Source organism: Salvelinus sp. IW2-2015, linkage group LG30 (assembly GCF_002910315.2).
Source record: "Salvelinus sp. IW2-2015 linkage group LG30, ASM291031v2, whole genome shotgun sequence".
Lineage (NCBI taxonomy): Eukaryota > Metazoa > Chordata > Actinopteri > Salmoniformes > Salmonidae > Salvelinus > Salvelinus sp. IW2-2015.
Window position 1 is genome coordinate 11,405,683 of NC_036869.1, and position 25,889 is coordinate 11,431,571.

Below are 25,889 nucleotides of genomic sequence, written 5' to 3' on the forward strand. Positions count from 1 at the left end.
TTGGCTAACCTTTATTTTAACCCGTAGAGTGTGCCTGTTTTATGCATCAGCATAAAAAGACAATCCCATGACGTCCCAGCCATATGGCCACAGATGACGTCCTCAGTGTTTATACCAGCCTGACTATCAGCCACGATGACCACAGTGCCCTGGCATGGATGACACCTTACGATAATAAGTGTGTCACTCAGTCACTATACGACCATTTACATGCCAGAAATAACCATCTGAACAAAGCCAGCGGGGCCAAGCCAGGCAAGCAAAGAGGAACAGAAGGTGCTTAAGGAACTGACTGGGTCACAAGCCTAACCCACTAACACTCTTAGTCACACAACACCTGACTGACAGTGATGTCATTCCCCCTAGTCTCAACTGACTCATGTACCGGTAGTTGGTCGCCGGTATAGGTAAGCACGCCTCAGAGGGGGAGTAGAACCGTTGGACTGGTGAATTTGCACATCCAGTACTTCAATGGAACGAAGCACCAACAGTTAGCGATACACACACTTCGCTAAGCCATAGTTAGGCTTGAGGCATGCAAATTCTGGGGTCGTGGTGAGGTTGATGCATGGCGGGAGATAAACGCTGCAGCCTGCCACACCTACACTTGGACTACATGCTGGTGGAGGCTGAGACCCAAGGATAAACGGTACTAACAGGTTTCAGAAGAAGAAAATGGTAGTTGCCTTGCCCTACCAGTAACTGTACCGTTTAACTTTAACCTGGTCAATGATGTTATTCCCCAAGAAGCATTGCAAGAAAACCCTCCAACGTCTGCTTTCCCACCCCTCATGAAGCCAATGGCATTTTAGCACAGAGAGCTAGCCTGAGTCCTGAGCAGAGCTGTGTATGAAAAGATGTGAGGTACAGTAACAATCTACCTACCCCCCCAGAATCAACAACTGAGACGCCATTCACCCCTCAGTAGCCACACATTTAAAGGTTAACCTGTTTCTCCATAAAACACACAATACGTTATGCAAATAAAGTCTGCAGCGCTGCGCTAGCTAGGAGAGAAGCATATTACTATTCTAATCTAGTGCATTTTAAATAAATAAACATTTTGGACAATTTGATGCTTTAATTAGCTGTACATTCCAACCTGGACCAGAGTAACAGCCCAAGTTTGACATTTTGTCCAAACATGGGGAGACAAGAGGAATTTGACTAAATTTTCAATGGGTTTGCCCTTTTTTTTGTGTGTGTGTAGTCTTAAATAAATGCTCGCATTTATGTTTTAAGCTGCACACCTTGTATGCTTCGCCTAGTGGTAGACCACTAGCATAGTCCCAATCCCTTACCACTGCTCTAAGGGCAAGAAGGAGAGTGAATGATTTGAGGATGGGATAAACAGGTAAAAAGTGAACTGATGAAGGCAGGAAACAACGGTGGACACAACATGTGGAATGAGAGAATAATGTAGGGTCACAGTAAAAAAATGAAGACGAGAGACTATCCTTCGTTTGCGCCACCTCCTAGACTGTTGTTTCAGGGATGGAGAAAGACTTCAGTACTGTGTTACTGAAGAGAAGAGACGGATGGCTGGTGGCACGTGGAGCAGGTCACTGAGAGAGGATCCTCCTGAGGCTTCTGCCACACAGGAACACACAGACACACACTGCCAAGGACACACACACACACAACACACACACACAGCTGTCACAGGCAGCCAAAGATCATTCACAAAAACACCCTCCCCCCCAGGGTATCACTGACACTCTTTCTCACACACACACACACACACACGCACACGCACACACACGCACACACACACGCACACACAAACACAAACAGAGTGTTGTGAGGCAGCGTGCTGTCCTGACCGTGTGGCTAATCACTACTCAGCACTGCAGACAGAGGGAGAGAGAAATTAGCGGAGAGAATCTTTGAGTGCACAGCCAGAATACAGTAGAACACACCTCCTGTCCAGTCCACTGGCTACACAGCACACCACAGTCCCCACCACCTCACCGGCTACAGCAGTGTTTCTCAACTCTGGTCCTCTCCAGTACATCTTGGTTGCAGAGATTGACAACATTCACCTTCAAAATCAGTAATCATGCTCCTATCAATATTTACCTATAAGATTCCACAAACTGGAGAATTCATCACCCGTCTGTATGGGCAGGCAAGTTCATAGTGCAGGGAAACAGACCAAAGCCAGTCGAACGGAGACTTCACTTGGACTTTGGTCCACTATCACATCAAGGCACTCAGTCAAACTTCTATACCACACAGACACAACCTTTCTCTAGCTGAATGTGCTGTGTGGATCACTAGCATATGCCCACGTTGGTAGATACTATTATTTCAAGGTTTTTATTGTCACAAAGTAAATGGACTCTAACCAGATTTGATTTCAGCCTGACGAGCGATTCTCTCCCAGAAAAGGACTGGGTCTGTTTGTCGGCAGACATCAGAGTCAACCGTTAAGACTAGGTTTTACAACCAAAAGGACCAATTAGCCCACTGATATTAGGTTAGACATCTCTCACAGCTTCATCTTTGCCTCAACCGATCTTAATCGCGCAATTGGTTTCTCCATCAATCAATAAATTAATTAATTTAAAGCAACATTTGTCACAAAGTGCTTTGCCGTAATTGGGACTAGACCCCAAAAGAGCGAGCACAGCGGAAAGGAAAAACTATTTTGCCATCTACTCCAAGTCCCACAGTCTCAGCACAAACCCCCCTAACAACCTGGCCATAGAGCAGGGAAATACAGTGGTGAAGTCTGTCCACAGATCTATAGAAATACATGAACTCCAAATACAGAAACAACTGAAAGGCATTAAAAGTCAGTAACATAGTGATATTGTAGCCTAGGCATGCACAGCAAATGAATGAAAAGGCATCTAGGAAGCTGAGGAGAGGCAAAGGCATTTCTATTCTGGTGTAACAACCGTTGGAGCATGAGTTTATGTGAGCAGCACAATTCAAGAATAACATCTGTCAATCACAGATCGGATTTTAACAACATAACTTGATTTAACACAAGTCTCTCAGAGGAGATTGCCACTTGAAACTGCATAATTCTAATTTCTTCGAATCTCCAGCATCTCCACATGCAGAACCGTGGCTGAATGAATCACAAATTGCAGTCCTGGGTATTAAATTGTCCTCTACACAGCCTGCATACAGGAGAATTAACAGGAGTCTGCAAACACCTGAGAGAAAGAACAAACTTTAATGAAGGCAAACTTAAATCCGTTTTACCTCATTTCTACCAGCATGTCACGTGCAACCAGAGGAAAAAATAATAATAATAAATAAAAAAACTCTACACCACCTTTACTCCACACACACAGACGCGTACAAAGCTCTCCCTCGCCCTCCATTTGACAACTCTGACCATAATTATATCCCCCTGATTCCTGCTTACAAGCAAAAACTAAAGCGGGAAGTACCTGTGACTCGCTCAATACGGCAGTGGTCAGATGACGCGGATGCTAAGCTACAGGACTGTTTTGCTAGCACAGACTGGACTATGTTCAAGGATTCATGCAATGGCATTGAGTATACCACCGCAGTGACCGGCTTCATCAATAAGTGCATCGACAACGTCCTCCCCACAGTGCCCGTACGTACATTTCCCAACCAGAAGCCATGGATTACAGGCAACATAAGCACCGAGCTAAAGGCTAGAGCTGTCGCTTTCATGGAGCGGGACACTAATCTGGATGCTTATAAGAAATCCCGCTACGCCCTTAGACGAACCATCAATACAGGACTAAGATTTAATCGTACTATACCGGCTCGGAGCTCGTCGGATGTGGCAGGCCTTGAAAAATATTACGGATTACAAAGGGAAACCCAGCAGCGATCTTCCCAGTGACGTGAACCTACCAGACGAGCTAAATGCCTTTTATGCTTGCTTCGAGGCAAGCAACACTGAAGCATGCATAAGAGCACCAGCTATCCCAGATGACTGTTTGATCATGATCACGCTCTCCATAGCCAATGTGATCAAGACCTTTAAACAGGTCAACATTCATAAAGCCACGGGGCCAGACCGATTCCCAGGGCGCGTACTCAAAGCATGCGCGGACCAACTGGCAGGTGTCTTCACTGACATTTTCAACCTCTACCTGACCTAGTCTGTAATACCTACATGTTTCAAGCAGACCAACCGTCCCTGTGCCCAAGAAAGCAATGGTAACCTGCCTAAATGATTACCGCCCGTAGCACTCACGTCAGTAGCCTGAAGTGCTTTGAAAGGCTGGTCATGGCTCACATCAACGCCATCATGCCGGAAACCCTAGACCCACTCCAATTCGCATACCGCCCCAAAAGATCCAAAGATGACGCAATCTCAATCGCATTCCACACTACKCTTTCCCACCTGGACAAAAGGAACACCTATATGAGAATGCTGTTCATTGACTACAGCTCAGCATTCAACACCATAGTGCCCACAAAGCTCATCACTAAGCTAAGGGCCCTGGGACTAAACACCTCCCTCTGCAACTGGATCCTGGGCATCAGACGGGCCGCCCACCGGTGGTAAGGGTAGGCAAAAACATCTGCAGCGCTGATCCTCAACACTGGGGGCCCTCTGGGGTGCATGCTTAGTCCCCTCATGTACTCCCTGTTCACCCATGACTGCGTGGCCAAGCACAACTCCAACACCATCATTAGGTTTGCTGACGACACAACAGTGGTAGGCCTGATCACCAACCACGAGACAGCCAATAGGGAGGAGGTCAGAGACCTGGCAGTGTTGTGCCAGGACAACAACCACTTCCTCAATGTGAGCAAGACAAAAAAGGAGCTGATCGTTGACTATAGGAAAAGGAGGGCCGAACAGACCTCCATTAACATTGACGGGGCTGAAGTGGAGCASGTCGAGAGTTAAGTTCCTTGGTGTCCACATCACCAATGAACTATCATGGTCCAAACACACCAAGACAGTTGTGAAGAGGGCACTACAACACCTTTTCCCCTCACGAGACTGAAAAGATTTGGCATGGGTCCCCAGATCCTCAAAATGTTCTACAGCTGCACCACGGAGAGCATCCTGACCGGTTGCATCACCGTCTGGTACGGCAACAGCTCGGCATCTGACCGTCTAGAGGAAAAATGCCATTTCATTATTGACTGAATTGACACTAGCTGATATGACATTGCCACAATGAGGAGCATTGAAGCTGTATTGTATTGACACTTATGCTACATTAAATGTTACACGCTTCATGATTGGAAGCTAGATGCATGATCTAGCTACCAAGTCTAGGACCAAAAGGCCCCTTAACAGCTTCTACCCCCAGGCCATAAGACTGCTGAACAATTAATCAAATGGCCACCCAGACTATTTACATTGACCCCCCCCCCCCCGTTTTTAACACTGCTGCTACTCGCTGTTTATTATCTATGCATAGTCACTTTACAAATTACCTCGACTAACCTATACCCACGCACATTGACTCGGTACCAGTACCCCCTGTATATAGCCTCGTTATTGTTATGTAATGTTCTTGTGTTARGTGATTTGATTTTTTTTTATTATGTTTCAGTTTATTTAGTAAATACTTTCTTAACTCTATTTCTTTAACTGCTTTGTTGGTTAATTAAATTTGCTTTGATAGTGTCTTTAAGACAGGTATTCCACGAGGCATCATGCGAGTCTCTGGGGGGGGGAATAATAAAACTGAATAATTAAATTGGTGGTACAGTAATCGAAAAGGGTAATGAACCACCGAGCTAACCAATAACTTGTTTAAAATGTTGATTTAATGTTTTGTAATGTTGAATATTATATGAACATTTAGGGCTAACAACTGCAAATGACAATTGCCAAGAAACGGAAATCAAATCTAAACTTCAATGGATAGAAATTACAAATAGGCCTAGCTACTCAATATTCAGGAGGTCAACGCTATAGCTAGCCTACACGTGGTTGATGATATTCTAAAACCGGAATACACCATTTGTCTGTTGACATGGTTACACACTGTGCAGCATCACATGTGAAAGTAATCATAGCAACCCAGTGAACAGAGCAGTGACACTTGGCTGACACCTTGGCTGCTTGTAAACACTACAATTACTGCAGCCATCAGATTCTCCTCACAGAACACAAGTCAGATTCTGAAACCCACTGTAGAACCACAGAGCACCTGTCAGATTCTCTCAAAGAATACAACACATTCTGAAACACACTGTAGAACCACAGAGCACCAGTCAGATTCTCTCAAAGAATACAACACATTCTGACACACTGTAGAACCACAGAGCACCAGTCAAGATTTCTCTAAAGAATACAACACATTCTGAAAACACACTGGTAGAACCACAGAGCACCAGTCAGATTTCTCAAAGAATACAACACATTCTGAACACACTGTAGAAACCACAGAGCACCAGTCAGATTCTCTCAAAGAATACAACACATTCTGAAACACACTGTAGAACCACAGAGCACCAGTCAGATTCTCTCAAAAGAAATACAACACATTCTGAAACACACTGTAGAACCACAGAGCACCAGTCAGATTTCTCAAGAATACAACACATTCTGAAACACACTGTAGAACCACAGAGCACCAGTCAGATTATCTCAAAGAATACAACACATTCTGAACACACTGTAGAACCACAGAGCACCAGTCAGATTCTCTCAAAGAATACAACACATTCTGAAACACACTGTAGAAACCACAGAGCACCAGTCAGATTCTCAAAGAATACAACACATTCTGAAACAACTGTAGAACCACAGAGCACCAGTCAGATTCTCTCAAAGAATACAACACATTCTGAACACACTGTAGAACCACAAGCACCAGTCAGATTCTCTCAAAGAATACAAACACATTCTGAAACACACTGTAGAACCACAGAGCACCAGTCAGATATCTCAAAGAATACAACACCATTCTGAAACACACTGTAGAACCACAGAGCACCAGTCAGATTTCTCAAAGAATACAACACATTCTGAAACACACTGTAGAACCACACAGAGCACCAGTCAGATTCTCTCAAAGACAAACACACATTCTGAAACACTGTAGAACCACAGAGCACCAGTCAGATTCTCTCAAGAATACAACACATTCCTGAAACACACTGTAGAAACCACAGAGCACCAGTCAGATTCTATCAAAGAATACACACATTCTGAAACACACTGTAGAACCCACAGACACCAGTCAGATTCTCTCAAAGAATACAACCATACCCTCTGAAACACACTGTAGAACCACAGAGCACCAGTCAGATTCTCTCAAAGAATACAACACATTCTGAAACACACTGTAGAACCACAGAACACCAGTCAGATTCTCAAACAGAACCACATAACTCCTGTCTCTCCTCTACAAGATGATCCTAGATCAGCTAGGAACACTATTCTAGCATGGGGGGAAACAGCCACACCTACTCCCTCTGCTGTTCCAGAGTCAGCACTAGAGTTCTGCCACATCTCCAATCTGCCTGTGGAGCTGTACATGCATGTATAAGTATGAACACAGTATTTTTGCATGAAGGCTACGGCTGAGATTTTACCTAAATGTACACTAAACAAATTTAGCTGTACTGTATTATTTGAGTGGCAGGCAATACAGTCATCATGCAAATTACTGCAGAGGAACTTACACAACATAATGTGTTCAATGAAACCATCCATAAAGTATATTTTGCACATTGTTATTTTATTTAGCATGCTTGGACACACGCATTACAGCTGAAATGTAGGCCGCTGCATGCTGACCACAATACAAATACATATTTTGCTTGCATATCAAGTAGGCTAAATGTCATGCACAGACGGTTAAACAGGCTAAAGCGCGTGAATAATATGCGTAATGTCATCTTGACACTGCCAGAGTATATGAGCTGATGTGGGTGATTTCTACAGCGTTACATTGGACGCAATTACAAATGGCCAGGAGCAGGAGATGGGGAGCCAATCAGATCTCAGCTAGCATGTCAACCTAAGACCAACTGTCTCCTGGCTTTGACAGAAGGATTTTACCTCCATAATTCAAATCCCAAAGCAAAGCAATCTGCTCGTTCTCAAATCACTGGCCGTGTTTACTACCGGTACAGAGACAACTCCGGAATACAGGGGCAAAATATAACGTCTCTCTATCGTTAACTACAATGTAACAATCGGAACAATCATCAGAAGATACAATATAACAAGCTGGCGGGGAAAATGTTGCAACTGAAGGATAGTTATTTGCTACATTTACAAACGTCGACCACAGTCAGGTGTACTTTTASATATACAATCCGTTCTGCTTGCTTCTAACAAACTATTCCAATATAATCTTACGTCATGTGTCATTTACATCTCGCCGTTTAAAATTGGTGTGAAAACTTGCAACAAACTTCAGGGCTACATGGAGTGGATATAGCATACAAATACATTTTGCAGTGATTCGTTAGCGACATAGCTAACGTTAGCTGGATAAATAACTGTCATTGGGCTTTATACAGTACACGCTTTGCTAAGAAAGAAAAATACACATTTAGCCTTCCAATTTCTCCTCTCAAACTTGTCCACTTTGCCCCTGACCAGGCAAAAGCTTCACATCTTTACCAGCTCAGTGAGTTTGGTATTTTAGCACAGACATGGCTTGTTTCTGTTTAAATACTCTTATAGGAGGTGGTGTAAGGAGAAAACAGAGGCAGCCATTTTAGAGAGCTACCTAGCTAAGCTACATAGGCAATGGCTGTTCCATTGCAACCCTTCACTACTACACAGAGCTGTCTGCAACTTGCTCAAAGTGCACCAGTACTGAGAGAAAAGTTTACCTGGTTTCTGTTCAGAGGTCCCGTGTTCCCAGGTCCCGTGTTCCCTGGGCTCATTGGAGGCGGATGGTGGGTCCTTTGTTGCCAACCCGGATGGCCCCCACCATACTGACTGCTGGCCATATCTGCTGCTCCCTTGCTAGCCCCTTCCTGGTTACTATAGTCTCCTTGTGGGTAATTCTGGTAGGTCCTCGTTGAGCTGGGAGACGTTAGGAGCTGATTTAAAGTCGGGGTAGACGTGGGTTGTAGGTTTCCTATGTTATACCTCTGATTATTGTACGAGGCAGCCATAGCTGTAGTTCCGCCTGCTGGCTGTTGCTTGCCTGGCTGCCCCCCAGCCGCCGGGGGCTGGTTATTACGCGGGGAATTCATGGCGTATCCTTGGCCCTGATAAGAAGTCCGGTTRGGGAAGGGGCTGTAGTTGTTAAAATGGTTGGGGAAGCCGTGSTCGTGTGAGTTGGGCGGGTATGGGTCCATCATGTTACCTGGCTGCACTGCCGGCCCCGCTGCAGCTGCCATGCCAGGGCTTTGTTGTCCGCCATGTTGATGAAAAGGGCCCCGGCTGTAGTGCTGGTTGTAACCGTAAGGAGGTGGAGGGAATGAGCCCTGGTMGTGATGGCCCATCCCGGGGTGGTTATTCCCCTCCGGTCCCCCAGTATCATTCTGGTTGTTATTATTATTCACCCTGGACGAATTCCCGTTCCCGTTCTTCATGTCAGGCTCCCCTCCTCCCCCTACATTTCCAGCATCGGCCCCGTCCTGCAGATCCTTCTGTCCCGGAGATCCGTTGTCAGATCCCGGTTCTTTATTTACATGTTGTTTCTCTCCCGGTACCGACTCCTCCAGTGGGTCCCGATCCGGCTTTTTAAGTTCGGATGGCGGGCTAGTGTTGAGAGTGGCGACGCTAGCGACCTGCGCGGCCATGATATCCCTCTCTGCCTCTCACAGCGAGTCACTCACAATCGAGCTCTCTGAATAYCATTAAACATAAATACAATTGTTTATAACAATGTACCCGTGTCCCGGATCATTCCCCCTACCTCCGGACCGAATCCGGCATCCACTCCCGTCRCCGATTCGACTGGAAAGTTACTGGAAGAATAGATCCAGGGAATTAAATTAACCAACAGAGAATGTGGGAAGGCTTCTCTTACAGAACGAGAGTGTGAGCAAGAAACCGACCAAACCAGCACGAGGCTCGGCGAGACACAGCCATTTTACTGAAGCGTTCAGATGAACGCAAAACACGGAGCGGATTCAACCAGTAGGTAGGAGGCGACTAGGCTACAACAAGCAGGGATAAAGGATGTATTTTGTTTATTTTGAAGGGGTTATAGAGCTAGTCCTAGAGAGACTATAGTAGAACATGATAAATAATGTGACTTATAAATGGAACATAATTCATAACATTCAGCATTTCGGCTATTTTGTGGACAACCACATAATCTGTAAATCATAAATTATTTCCATTACAGGCTATATAGATTTGTCTTAAAGCTTCAATCTGCATAGTTATAATGCATTTAGTTTTCATTTTATACAGAGTAGACACATATGAATATGTTACGGGGAGACTATGTAATTCTACACACAATATAAGTCTATGTTTATAATTGCATCGTATCAACAATATATTCACACAGTTACAGAGTATTAAGATTGGGATTGACTCCTGCCATGTGCTGAGAGAGAACGACAGAACTAGCATAAGCAGAGGGCTTGATATGTGGAGAGGAAAGCAATAAATTACAGTGTGTGTGTGTGTGTGTGTGTGAGAGAGAGCGAGCGAGAGAGTGTGTAATGTTTACTGTACATTTTTTATTGTTTATTTCACTTTTGTTTATTATCTATTTCACTTGCTTTCGCAATGTAAACATATGTTTCCCATGCCAATAAAGCCTTTTGAATGGAATTGAGAGACAGAGAGAGAGCGAGAGAAAGAAGGATAGAAAAGGAAGAAGGATGGGGGATGGACTGAGCCAGTCACAGAGCAGGAAGTGAAGATTAAAAAAAAAGAAAAGCAGAGTGAGAGAGAGAGAAAACAAAATTGAAATAGAAATTGAGAGAAAACAAACAGTGTAAGCCACTGAAAAATACTACATATAATGCTATATCTAAAGCGAAATTAACCGTTGAAAATGTGTGTGTGGTTTCGTAGAATAGCCTATAGGATAAATCAAGAGGAGATTTTGAGAAAGAATAAAGTAAATAATCAAATGACAACAGCCACGCTCTCCTCTTCCCCACTCTGCTGCTCTCTCCCTCTCTCTCTCTCTCCCTCCCCACCCCCTCTCCTCATTCTCTCCGCCTGCCTGCCTGCCTGCCTCGTGTTCTCTCCTAGCAGCAGCAGCCTCTCTCTGCTTGCAAAAGCAGCAGAACTTTGCTATCAGCGCGTGGGGGATGGGCAGCGCAGGCACAGCTCAGCACAGCCCTTTTCTCCTCTACAATGCAGGGCTTTCTGGCGACGAGGTACAGCGACCAGGCTCATACTACTGACTAGCATGGGAAAGGGGGATCCCCTTAGTTTAAGTTTTGTTTAGTTTTTTTTCTCTGAAATGTGCATTAAGGGAGGAAGGACAGACAGGCTGTAAAAGGAGGGAGGGAGGTGTGGGGGTGGGGGCCAGAAGCCTAACTGACTATATTGGCTAGGGAGGGAGGAGTGTTGCTGTGTGCTGCTAGAATATAGAGAGAGGCAGACAGAGGAGAGGGGGGGTTGGGATCTTTCTTTTTTTTCTTCTCAGCATAAACTTGGTGTTTATCATAAGGGGGCCCTGTCTATTTTTTACCCCTCCTGTCCTATTTTCCACCCTCCTCCCATTCACTGATATTATAGTTTGTTACACCTGGTTTAAAATATATTTTGTCTGCACACTTCTTTTTAGAATTAGTCCTAATGGAGAGAATCATCTCTGTAGTTGTAGGGACTCATCATTGTCCTCACACTGAGGACTTCTTCTTAGTGTGTCATAGAGCTCACCGTACTCGTTCCTCTGGTTGCACACACACACACACACACCTTATAATATATCCTGCTACAGTATTATTAGCTCACGTTAAACAAAATTAAACGTAAATATACTTCTAAATGACAAATCATTGATAATGCAAAAAATTCATATAGTGATTTGTGGAATCCATGTAAGACAAAGGCACTTTAGACATTATTAGTCTTCATAAAGTATTCTTCAGACATTATTAGTCTTCATAAAGTATTCTTCAGACATTATTAGTCTTCATAAAGTATTCTTCAGACATTATTAGTCTTCATAAAGTATTATTTGGACCATTTGAATATAGAAAGATTCACTCCAAATACACACTCAACTGTCATGACCCAGAGGCAAACACTCTGCTTTGGATGGAACTTCTACAACCATCCTCTAGGCTTTATAATCTCAGGTCATAAACCACCTGAAATAACACTGGTTGAATCAGTTGTTAAAATGACATGATGAAATGTTATGAAGGTGTTATGAAGACTACTTAGATTGGACTCCTTACACAGTCACATCTGTCCTAGGATGGGGATTTAGGAGTATTTACTCTGTACCCCACCGTGTAGCTGACCATGATGCATCACCCCAAGCCTGGTGGCCTGAGTTCCTCCACCATCACCACGGATACAGACCTGGACACATGCCAGGGGAATACAGCCAGGAACTACTTTTTCTTTTGATATCAAGTATTGATTGGAGGCCTCTATGAAAAAACAACAACAAACAAACAATGCATCAAGGGAAAGCATTATTTCAAAATGTTGAGTAAATGGTAGGGCGATGGGAGAAACATAATGCTATGATAACAAAGATGTATAATGTGAAGACATTGGCTGGAATGAATGATAAGAGATTATTCAAATTTATTTATGCAATTGTCAGCAAGAGGGCCTCCACTCAGTATTTCCTCAGCATCACAGGCCTTCACTAGGAGAGTATACAAAAGAAGAAGCACATTGCTGGAGAATGCTCTGTTCTGGCGTCCACTATCCACAGTTACAATCCCTGACCGTGATCCAAAACTTAACAATGCATCCTTCCAACCACGTACACTAGACTGAACTGTAAATAATACGTACTCAATATTCATCATCATGAAATTAAATCCAAATTCTTAGGTCTTTTTTATGAGCTTAAAACCCACACCAATCTGAGTGCAACATCGTTGGCCAATAACATTCTGCAGTTCCTTTCAAAGAGTAAGTGATTTAACAAAGTTCACCCAGAGGCCTTGTTGAGGCATTCATAGTTAATTATTTTTCAGTCTGTGTCATAAAGCTATAGAGACGTTTTTGTATGGTACATTTATTTTTCTCTTTTTTGACCTAGGCGTGCGATGGTAAAAGTGTCAGTCTTGAGGAAGTTAATTGATGACAGATCATTGAGAAGTTTTTTTAATCCCCAGAGATCTAGTCTGGGAATGGAGCCATTTGATCGCCAAGACAACCCAATTATGTGGAGTGGAATTTCTTAACAAGACTGGAGTTGAGTTTGGAGTGACTGGGAGACACACAAACACACACACACACTTGCATTCATTACTGAAAAAGCAGCCCCGCATGTTCAGCCCGCCAAATATACATACTCCCACAAGCACAAAGAGAGAGAGAGAGAGAGAGAGAAAAACTTACATTCCCTCAACAACATGCTGTCATAGACGCACATGCTCACAGTAAATGTCAGGGACACTCCCACACAAGGCCTGCCACACAGGCTTGCTCACACGTGCACAAACACACACATAGACATAAAATAAGACGCACACAAAGTGCAGTTGGGCTGTGTCCAGTTGGTTGCCAGGCAGCAATAGAACACATAGTCTGGAGTGTGCATAGGAAGGGGGGAAGTACCACTTTGAGAACTGTCCAATGGCTGTCCGGCTTACTCCCTGTAGGATAATGTACATAAGAGCTCAGACCTGCATACGTGTATACACAATTCAAATACTTAATCTGTTAAAAAAAAGGAATACAATGCATCATGATGATATTAGAAACAGGTTATTATCAATGATATCATCTCTTGGTTAGTATTCTCAATCTCAGCACCAAATAACTCACACCAGAAAGAGTTTGATTTGATACAACAGAATCAAACCATGTGTGTTTTTACCCTCCAACACACCAGCAGCTTTTATCACCAGATACTAAGCAAACATCAAATCCCTATCATAGAAAACAGTGTGAGGTTGCTAGTATTCTGTATTCAGTCAGAGATGGGATCCTCTCAGCTCCTAATGTGAAAATAGGCTAGGACACACACACACACACCTCCGCGCATCCTGACAGGCTTTCACAACAAAGCTAATAGGACATATTCAGTTTAACCCAGTGTACTTTTATCTGAGAAGGACTTTTTCTCTGAAGTTATCATTTGCTTTCTGATGTATTTTCATTCTTGAAAATCCCTGAATATTCTGTATGAAAACTGCAGTCACACACAGGTTGGAACACAGACAAGCATGCATGCACACACACATCTCTAAACATTCAATTTCTCTCACTGTGTGTGTGAGAGAGAGAGGTCTGGGGCCCGCTCACCAACCAAGAATTCACAAAATGGGACAAACACCAAATTGAGACTGTGCATGCAGAATTCTGCTAAAATATCCTCAGTGTACAACGTAAAACACAAAATAATGCATGCAGAGCAGAATGAGGCCTATCTAATTATCCAAATCAAGAAAAGATCAGTTAAATTCTACAACCACCTAAAAGAAAACGATTCCCAAACCTTCCATAACAAAGCCATCACCTACAGAGAAATAAACCTGCAGAAGAGCCAAATCCCCTTATTGCGACACAATCCCCTTAGTGACTGGTCTGCTGGTGCCATCATGGGTTGGAGCCCGTTCTGCCACTCTCAGTGCCTGAAATCAGCGCAGCCTGCTCCGGGACACCTTCCTGGGGGCTCGGAAGTTGCCGCCATTGCAGGTACTCCGTCATTCCCGCGGAGTACCAGGACCTCCGGGAGGTGTTCAGTAAGGCCCGGGCCACTTTGCTTCCACCGGCACTGACCCTATGACTGCGGGATTGACCTTTTCCCAGGCATCACTCTGCCCCGGGGYCGACTGTACTCTCTGTCGGGTCCGGAGACCTACATTGAGGACTCCCTAGCTGCAGGGTTCATCCGTCCTTCTGCCTCCCCCGCCGGAGCAGGGTTCTTCCTTGTGGAGAAGAAGGACAAAATCCTGCAGCCATGCATCGACTACCAGGGTCTCAACGACATCACGCTGAAGAACCGCTACCACTCATCTCCTCGGCCTTCAAGCCACTTCAGGGGGCCACCGTGTTCTCCAAGCTGGACCTACAGAACGCCTACTACCTGGTGCGGATTCYGGAAGGGGACGAGTGGAAGACTGCCTTCKACACGGCCAGCGGTCACTACGAGTATCTGGTCATGCCATTTGGCCTTACCAKCGCCCCTGCTGTGTTCCAGGCTCTGGTTAATGATGTTCTCGGCAACATGTTGAACTGGTTCGTCTTCATCTACCTCGACGACATCTTTGTCTTCTCCCGCTCCGCCCAAGAACACGTGCTACACGTCCGACAGGCTCTCCAACGCCTCCTGGAGAACCAGCTTTTTGTGAAAGTGGAGAAGTGTGAATTCCATCTCTCCACCATCCCCTTCCTGYGTTACATCATCGCTGCAGGTAGTGTACAGATGGATCCCGGGATGGTGAGAGTGYTGGTGGATTGGCCCCAGCCTACGTCCAGAGTGCAGCTGCAACGTTTCCTGGGATTCAACTTTTATCGGCGCTTTATRCGAGGTTACAGCACCCTGGCCTCCCCCCTGTCTGCACTCACCTCTCCCAAGGTTCCGTTCACGTGGTCCCCAGCTGCTGACCGGGCGTTCCAGGATCTCAAACACCGTTTCACCACAGCTCCCATCTTGGTTCATTCTGACARGTCCCGCCAGTTCGTGGTGGAGGCRGATGCTTCGGATGTCGGATTGGGGGTTGTCCTGTCCCAGCGTTCTGCCCTGGACCTCAAGTTACATCCCAGTGCCTTCTTCTCCCATCYCCTCAATGCCACGGAGAGGAACTACGATGTGGGGAATCGTGAGCTTCTRGCGGTGAAGGTGGCATTGGAGGAGTGGAGGCACTGGCTGGAGGGGGCGGAACATCCGTTCATTGTGTGGACCAACCACAAGAACCTGGAATATCTCCGCACCGCCAAGCATCTCAATTCCAGGCAAGCTAGATGGGCCCTGCTTTTCACCTGCTTCAACTTCTCCCTGACATACTGACCGGGATCCAAGAATATCAAGGTGGATGCGCTGTTGTGCCGCTATAGCCCCACGGCTATAACACCGGAACCGAGAACATCCTTCCCACCTCGTGCCTGGCGACGGCACTCAGCTGGGGGATAGGGAAGCAGGTTCATGAGGCTCAGCGTTCCCAGCTGAACCCCGGGGAGGGCCCAGATAATCGGATGTTTGTTCCTGACATGGTGCGCTCCTCGGTCCTGGAGTGGGCACACTCCTCCAGGCTTGCCTGCCACCCGGGCTCCTGTCAGACCCTGGCCTTTGTGCGACAATGCTTTTGGTGGCCTACCATGATTCCTGACGTCTCCGTGTTCGTCGCCGCATGCATGYTCTGTGCGCAGAACAAGACTKCTTGGCAAGCTCCGGCTGGTCTCATTCAACCTCTGCCTGTCCCTCACCGTCCCTGGTCTCACATAGCCCTGGACTTTGTCACGGGTCTCCCCCCGTCTGATGGCAACACTGCCATCCTGACAGTAGTGGATCGGTTTTCCAAAGCCGCTCACTTCATTCCTCTCCCCAAGCTACCATCTGCAAAAAAGAGAAGGCCCAGCTCATGGTGCAGCACGTCTTCCGGATCCATGTACTCCCAGTAAACATGGTCTCCGACCGGGGTTCTTAGTTCTCTTTCCGGTTCTGGAAGGCGATCTGCACACTCATTGGGTCGTCGGCCAGCCTGTTCTCTAGGTTCCACCCCCAGGCCAACGACCAGTCTGAGCGAACCAACCAAGAKCTGGAGACGACTCTGTGCTGCCTGGTCTCCYCCAACCCCACCACCTAGAGCCAGTACCTAGTATGGGTCGAATACGCCCGCAACACCCTTCCTTGCTCTGACACGGGTCTTTCGCCCTTTGAGTGTTCCCTGGGCTATCAACCCCCACTCTTCCCTGAGAAAGAGGAAGAGGTTGGCATACCTTCGGCCCAGACATTTGTCCTCCTCTGTTGTCGTACCTGGAGGAGAGCCCGGTCAGCCCTTCTCAAGACCACCTCCAGGTATCGACAACAAGTGGACCGCCACCGAACCCCGGCTCCCCGGCAGAAGGTATTGCTGTCCACCCGGGATCTGCCCCTCCGGTTGGAGTCCCGCAAACTCTCCCCCCGGTTTATCGGCCCTTTCCCCATCTTCAAGGTCATTAGCCCCTCTGTTGTTCGTCTTCTGTTGCCCCGTACCCGCCGTATAAATCCCACTTTTCATGTGTCTAAAATCAAACCAATGTCTCACAGCCCTTTGTCTCCTATTTTCTGTAACTTGTCACACCGCCCTGGATTATTGACCTCTGCCTGCCCTGACTCTGAGACTGCCTGCCGTTCTGTATCTTTTGACTCTGATCTGGATTACTGAGCTCTGCCTGCCCTTGACCTGTTGTTTTGCCTGCCCCCTGTTCTAGTAATACACTTTTGATACTTTGACACTGTCTGCATCTGGGTCTTGCCTAAAACGTGATACACATATTTCCTTCAGATTACACAGACCCACAAAGAATTCGAAAACAAATCCAATTTTGATAAACTCCCATATCTATTGGGTGAAATTTCACAGTGTGCAATCACAGCAGCAAGATTTGTGACCTGTTGCCATAAGAAACGGAAGAACAAACACCATTGTAAATACAACCTATATTTATTTGTACTTTAACTATTTGCACATCATTACAACACTGTATGTATACATAATACGACATTTGATATGTTTCCCATGCCAATAAAGCACCTTAAATTGAAATTGAGAGAGAGAGAGAGAAGGAAGGGTACCCCCAGTCTAAACAAAGCACAGAGCAGGGTTAAGAGCACTCACAAAACATGGTGTCCACCTCACAAGGACAGAGAAGTGCTCCAGACAGTCTTTCAACAGGGATTAAAAGAGAGAGAGAATGGAGAAAATCATCTCTGTAGTTGTAGGGACTCATCATTGTCCTCACACTGAGCACTGCTCCTTAGTGGGTCATAGAGCGCACCGTACTCGTTCCTCTGGTTGCCCACACACACACACACACACACACACAAACATACCGTGCAGCTTGTTCCGCTGGTGACAGAACACTCAGTCGGTCCCTGACAATCACACTGAGCACGCTGTCATGAGAAGGGGACTCCGCAGTGCCAAAATAAAGATGAGAGAAGGACTGATGGGCAGCAGGAGTGTGATTGAGGAGTGGCAGGTAAAGAAAGAAAACACAGCAACATAAAATGGACCATTTTGTTTGGCTCATGTAAAACAGACATGGCAGTCATTAGACTGCTTGGTTTCTTTTCGATACACAGAGAGGATAACTGATTGAGGAGCCAGGACAGTAATCAATGGTAGGGGACAAAGGAGTTGGAGTTTGTTGTGTKGAAGAAAGACCTGTCCATTGAGGGGACGGCCGGCCAGTTGGACTGGTCAGTATGAGTGATGTGATGCCAAGCTGYACATATTGACACAGTGCAGATTGAATAATTGAGCTGCCAGTTTTAGAACAGCCCTTGAAGCTGTGCAAATCAATCTGAACCATGACAGACTGAGAAGATGAATCGGACCGCTCGTTGCCCACCAGAGAAAATACAAAGAATCTATTTAGTTTAGGCTTTGATAGTGGTTGAAATTCATCTTAAGATTTGAGTACTTTAGTGTACAAATCATCATCCGAACAGCTCCGTCCTGCTGTACTAGTCATACATTTCTACTGCATTGCATTACTATTATTTTTCCCTGAACTGCCTGAGTGACAGCTACTGTGTGACAGTGAGGAGAAACTCAATGAAAATGAGTAGTAGCAGTAGTATTGCAGACACTGCCAATAGGATCATTCCCTCTTCATCTCTATGTTATAGCCTATTGTTTACAGAGTCTCTTACGGAGTCTCTCACGGAGTCTCCCACGGAGTCTCTAATGGAGTCTCTCACGGAGTCTCCAACGGAGTCTCTTACGGAGTCTCTAACGGAGTCTCTCACGGAGTCTCTAATGGAGTCTCCAACGAAGTCTCTTACGGAGTCTCTAACGGAGTCTCTCACGGAGTCTCCCACGAAGTCTCTCACGGAGTCTCTCACCTCCCACGGAGTCTCTCACGGAGTCTCTAACGGAGTCTCCCACGGAGTCTCTCACGGAGTCTCCCACGGAGTCTCTCACAGAGTCTCTAACGGAGTATCCCACGGAGTCTCCAACGGAGTCTCTCACAGAGTCTCTAATGGAGTCTCCCACGGAGTCTCTCACAGAGTCTTTAACGGAGTCTCCAACGGAGTCTCTCACGGAGTCTCTCACAGAGTCTCCAACGGAATCTCTCACGGAGTCTCTAATGGAGTCTCTCACGGAGTCTCTCATGGAGTCTCTCACAGAGTCTCCAACGGAGTCTCTCACGGAGTCTCTAATGGAGTCTCTCACGGAGTCTCTCATGGAGTCTCTAACGTGCTTTACAGTGTTTGTGTTGTTTGGAGTGTGAGCCGGAGCACCACAACAACTCAGAGGCCACAGATGAAGGGAAATTCTAAATGCTGTGAATATATTAGCAGCAGTAGCTACAGTTTGATCAGAGATATGTGCAGGGGTACATGTTGAAACAGAGACAGAGACGGATGAGAGAGAGAGAGAAAGCGCGAGAGGAGGGCGAGATGTATAAGGAAATACATGCATGCATACATACTGATACAGAGACCGAGGAGGAGAGATTGGGAATAAACTGAGGCAGTGACATTGTCAACATACAGAATGCATGCAATGCTTTCAATGCTGTTAGAATGCTGGAGAGCGAGTTACAAACCAGGTGTGGAGGTGTCAGGCCAGAGGCAGGCTGGTCAGGCCTGTAACAACATCAACCACAAGATCCTCTCTGGATCTAATCAGGTCCTCCAATGGCTCTGTTCCTCATTTTCCTTTGAGACACACACCCTTCCACTCCCTCCTCTGTGGGCCTGGGGACCATAGCCGTGGCCCCTCCACCATGGGAGAGGTGCAGCTGTGACAGTGTGACAGGACATGCCGCCATGTGGGGTCGACGGCACACTTCAGGAATGACCCCTCGCACCCATGCTGGGGGTTCCATGTTCCCGTACCACCACACACACAAACACACACACCGTCCGACACCACCCACCAGTCAACTGCGAAAACAAAACTTAGTCCTGGCTTTGTGACGTCCCTGTGGGGGGAACAGCAGATAAAGGAGCACAGAGGCTTTGGAAGGACAACTATTATCTAGACCTGATGATTGGCCCCAAGACCTGGACAATGTGAAGGCTGTGTGTGTCTATGTGTCTGTCTGTGTGTGTGTGTGTGTGTCTGTGTGTGTGTGTGTGTGTCACTGTGTGTGTTTGTGTCTGTGTGTGTCTGTGTCTCTGTGTGTGTGTGTGTGTGTGTTGTGTATCTGTGTCTCTGTGTGTGTGTCTATGTGTCTGTGTGTGTGTAAAGAGGGGTGTAGGATTTGAGATATTTGCATTGAAATGCTGAAAAAAGAGAAAGAGAGACATTGAGTTGAGAGTGCTCCTTTGTAGGCCTATAGCTGACTGATAGGAGGCGTATCCAGTCAATTAGCTATCTGAAAACCTAGAAATTAGAGAGTAGACACTAAAACGCAAAAGCTGCCATCTCTCTCTATCCATTGAGTGAATCCAATGAGGATAACCAACAAAAAATGGCTATAGTGTTTGATTACTATAATGTATGACAAAGCWAACTCAGTTTACATATGACATTGTGTCTGTTGCTAACTATTGCCAGATGAGGTGGCAGAACAGTATTCATGGTTTCCTTTAAAAATGACCATAACATTTGAAATGCAAACTAGCTTGTAGAATTTGGAACATGTAGGATTTGGAACATGTTCACGTTTAGAGGAGAGGGTATTTGAACTGGAACCTTGAGAGGGACACTGCTGCCACGGCAGGGCAGAGCTGAACATAGCTGTTGCCAAATAGGACATTTATAAAAGGTTGGCACAGACCCCTACAGCATGGAGGCTGGCAAAGGCACGATGCCCACATACTCAGAGTGCTAACCAAGGGTTTTGCTTGGCATGTGTCACTGTAGTGTTCTGCTGCCTAGCCGTGTCTCCAACAGGAGAATAACCTCTGAGAATCAGAGAGATTAATCCTCGGTCTGAGGCTGGAAATATTCATGAAAAAAAGTGATTGATGAGACTGTTGTTACTCTATTCTTGCTTTGAGTCCGCGGCCGTGCACAGAACTGGAGGGGTGAGCAAAGGACCCACAAATGAATTAATAATATAATTTTAATTACAGTAAGAGTGCAACGCTGTAAGAGTGAAATGTGTGACAGTGCCTTGTCCATGAACCTGTGTCTCCACTGGAGGATTTGGCTGAGTGCTTCTAAAAGAGAGATTTTGATATCTGGTGTCTATGATAGCAGCAGGCGCCTCATTACACAACCCTCAACCGGGCTGTTACAATAAAGTGACTTATAAGAACCCAGACAGTCAGGGACAATAGCTATGTTTAATTTCACACACCAAGGAGAGAGACATTAGTCTGCCTTCCTTCGCGTGTTTATTTCKGCAAATCAGTAAGGAGGAGGAGGATGGGAGAAATACAGCTGTTATCATAGCCTGTTATAACTATATTCCTTTTTAGAGAATGCAATTTCGAAAGAAAATGAAAAGAAGGGAGGTGGATAATAGATGAAAAGAAGAGGCTCCACCCCCAGTAGACCTCTATCTGTCAGTCACGAGGACTAATGCAAAAACAACATATTAAGGGTGTCTAGAGGGGGGGATCAAAAACAATGGTGTATTCACAATCACAGTATCATAATACTATTAGTTGTGTAACATTTTATGTCTATTGTTGTGTGAGAGGGAACTGTATGAACACAGAGCAACAGAAACATTGAGCAGGAGGCAAAGGGGAGGCTTGGTTTGGTTTGCCTTTATAAGGCACTTCTTCCACTGCAAGAGAAGAGCGAGAAAGAGTGAGGGAGAGAGAGCGAGAGGAGGCCCAGCAGACTACAAAAACAAAAAAACGCACAAGGGGTTATGCAGAAACCCAGATTTAATGTAAGGCTTGGCTCCCTGTTATAACCAGGAGAGAGAGGGAAAAGCTGGCCTGGATCAGGCTGATGGAGGAGAGGGAGGCAGAGACAGAGAGAGTGAGAGAAAGACAACCCATATTTATGCTTATTTATTTTCCCTTGTGTACTTTAACCATTTGTCATTGTTACAACACTGTGTATATACATAATATGACATTTGTAATGTCTTTATTGTTTTGAAACTTCTGTATGTGTAATGTTTACTGTTAATTTTTATTGTTTATTTCACTTTTGTATATTATCTACCTCATTATTTGCTTTGGCAATGTTAACACATTTATTTATTTATTTATTTCACCTTTATTTAACCAGGTAGGCAAGTTGAGAACAAGTTCTCATTTACAATTGCGACCTGGTCAAGATAAAGCAAAGCAGTTCGACACATACAACAACACAGAGTTACACATGAAGTAAAACAAACATACAGTCAATAATACAGTAGAAAAATAAGTCTATATACAATGTGAGCANAGAGAGAGAGAGAGAGAGAGAGGAGGCCCAGCAGACTAGAAAAAAATGCACAAGGCCAGTTATGCAGAAACCCAGATTTAATGTAAGGCTTGGCTCCCTGTTATAACCGGGAGAGAGAGGGAAAAGCTGGCCTGGATCGGGCCGAGGAAGGAGAGGGAGGCAGAGACAGAGAGAGCGAGAGACAGAAGGGAGCAGGGAGAAAGAGAACGGCGCCTGCCACAGAGTCACTCTGTCAACCACAAACCCAGACTACTAGTAGAGCTTTCAAAAAGGATTCTGTCCAATCAGAGGAATTGCTGGCCCTGCACCCATGGTGATCCTCCTCTGTGGTAGGGAAGGGACTACTTGTCTGAGAGGAGTTGTTTGCCTATTGAAACTTAACTACTATCTCTTAGCTCTAAAGCTGGGTAAACAATGGCATAATGCATTAAATTAACAAAACCGGCACCAGGGAAATCAGGCCTCAACGCTATAAATTGACCCCCCCCCCCCCCCCCCCCAGACACACACACTGCCCCTGATTTTCATGGTTTCAAGCTCAATAACCCTGCTATTTCAACACGTTTACTTGAATCACATGCATGTCCTTGTCATAGCAATAATACAATGCAGACATGCAACAATAATAGCTGGATCAAACTAGGTACTGATTTGAACTGTACTTCTGGTGGTGCATTTAAATCTGTTCAAATCTGTTGTGGCAAGCAGACCTATTAATAATACAACTACTATATATTCTACAGGAGCTGGAGCTTTGATACTTGTCTCAGGTGAAAATGTGTATGTATATAACGCATGCTGAAGAAATTAATATCAACTTCATTTCCTAGTAGTAGCCTAGCCGTGCCATCATACCCCCAGATTGTATTCCCATTTGGCCATTTATGTCATTTGAAACCTTAATATTCAAGGCTATGAGAAAATGTAATTCATGGGCAGCCCGTGTAATCTCTACTGGTGGTCTTTACTCTGGCAATACATTTAACATCAACCACATAATCAAGACAAGAAATAGTGTTTAGCCACACAAAGCACAGTATGAAAGGAAAGGGGGAACGACTCRAGCCTCTAGCTGGGTCTGTGTGCTTTAAGCTGTAAGCGCTGCGTCCGTCCCCAAATGTGTGACTCTGGATGCGTCTCAAATGGCACGCTATACCCTATATGTAGTGCACTACTTTTGACCAGGACCCATAGGGCCAAAGGTAGTGCACTGTATAGGGAATAGGGTGCCATTTGGTATGCACTCTCTGTTTGGCTTGTTTTCTCTGCTGGAGATCAGGTAGGGAACTCTCAGCGGCAGCTCCTCGCCCGCAGCTTAATCTCAGCCACAATCACCCTCAGTGACAGGGGGACAAAGCCATCCGGCAGACCGACAAGGCCCTGCTATTATGTAACCATCGACAGCTGGGCGCTACAGGGAGGGGTAAACCCCAGCCCCATCCCCAGCCCCATCCCTGTCGCCACGGCAGCACGCTCTCTGTGTCAACCAGACAGACGTGACAATCAAACAGGGGACTGACTGAGGGGAGAAGGCCTGTGTCCCGAAACTAGCCCTGCACCCTAACCCCTAGCCCCTAAGGTTTATGGGTAAATGCAATACGGGGAATGGGTTAGGGTTTTTTCTAGACAGTAGCATGGGGTTTCCGACGGGAGGGGCCATCCAGTCGCAGAGTGATGTAAATACAGTCTAAATAAACATAACAGCACGGCCCAGTGCAGAATGCTGAGCTGACCTTTCCTCCAGATCATCCAATGAATGTCATCGAGAGATCAGGAAAACATTCAGAGATACAGTTCGTCTACATTAGAATTCCAAGGCTGTTCTTCCCACTCTCCAAATGTGGCCATTACTGAAGTTTACACCGGCACTGACTGAAATTTAACCACTATGTTTATTTTGCATTAAATCCTCCTCCTGCTCGCCTTCTTCACAATGATTTTCTGAGGTAAAAAGACTAAGATCAGCTTTCTGGATGAGAAAGAGAGATAGTGAGAGAAAGAGAGCGAGAGAGAGAGAGAGCGAGAGAGACCCTGTCTGTGATGATAGAGCATAATTTTCTTTGAAGTCCTCCCCAAAAATATTTTGGTTGCATGTCAACTAAATGTACCTCCCTGCTGTCAGCCTCTTTCAGAGACTTGGGCAAAGGCAATTTTGTTTAGAGACTCCCAACACTCCAACAGGAGGTGATTTTTCTCTATTGTGTTCCCTAATATGTCATCTCTTTGAAATGGTGTCACATTGACATCGAACACAGTGGCACCCCAATGTTTGATTAAACTCCTGGCTGAGGCCGCCTCATTCCTTGAAATCGGTCTGTCTTTTCTTTTCTCACATGTGCTGCAGCCTGGCTGCCTGTATCTCTGTCCAACAGCCCCTCTGATGCTCGGAGCACAGAATCAGACAGAGGAGAACAGAGGAGCAGGGGATAACCAATAGACCAATAGGGAGGTGTGTTGGTTTTGTCACCCATTCCAAATACTTGAGTGTTGTTTGAGGGAAGAATCCCGGCCAGTGGACTCATTCCAGGGCCAGAGGGCAGACAGTGGAGAAAGTTGGCTTGGATAGACTTAGGGTCAGGCTGGTTCAGATGGATCATAGAGAGTATATCGTCTTGTTGTTCTGATAGATCGTTGGCTATATAGAGAGTCTATGGTCAGGGAGTTCTGGCCATCAAGCATGTATAGCCTATATTAGAAGACTGAGATCTGGCTGAGATCACCCAAATTAACTCATCCATTTTTATTTGTTTTTTTCCTTTCTGGTGTAATACATAAGTCCCCTCTTGAAAAAAATATGGTATTCTATTCTATTCCAGTATTCATGTTGCCTACCATGTGACTGGAATGTTTGATAAGAATGCATATGGACAAAATAATACAGTTGACTTTACTATAGCAAAATATAAAGATTGATACTTAAACATGTATCTTTACCTCACGACTGTGTGTTGCAGGCAGGCTTTCCCGGGCGTTGTTCCATGAGGTAAAATATCAGCTCTAGTCTGGAGTACAGAACACCAGCCCTGCCCTCAATGAACACAAATATGGGATTTATTAACAGTTCAAATGTGGGAATAGAAAAATATATATTAAAATTCTCACATTGAGACACTATTTAAACCGAAGACATGTGACGCTGGAGTTTTGTTTGCATACTTTTTTAAAGGGTTTTTGGGTTAGATTAAAATCAAATGCCACTCCGGGTTTTCGAAGCGATTCTAGCTTCAATTTACTGTGTGCGCTTTCAGCGGCGAAGCACGCACTGCCAACCTTAAGGATTCCTCCGCGGCTCACTTGTGCGTGTGTGTGTGTGTGTGTGTGTGACTGTGTTTTTTGCCGGAAAACTACAAAATACCCGGCCATTTCACCTTGGAAAATGGTGCTGG

The 25,889-nt window shown here is 45.5% G+C and overlaps 1 protein-coding gene across 3 annotated transcripts in view; it reads right to left on the minus strand.

The window, feature by feature from the left end:
- The window catches only part of arid1ab (AT-rich interactive domain 1Ab), a 68,602-nt gene extending 43,144 nt beyond the window's left edge, over positions 1-25,458 (minus strand). For 2 of the 3 annotated variants that reach the window (XM_023975169.3, XM_023975168.3), the window contains exon 1: positions 8,761-9,980. In XM_023975169.3, the coding sequence (XP_023830937.1) occupies positions 8,761-9,681 (921 nt within the window). In that variant the 5' untranslated portion in view covers positions 9,682-9,980. Of the gene's footprint in view, positions 1-8,760; positions 9,981-25,437 lie in introns of those variants that run through there. The other variant, XM_070436114.1, reaches the window with a different exon arrangement.
- Positions 25,459-25,889: the final 431 nt, after the last annotated feature.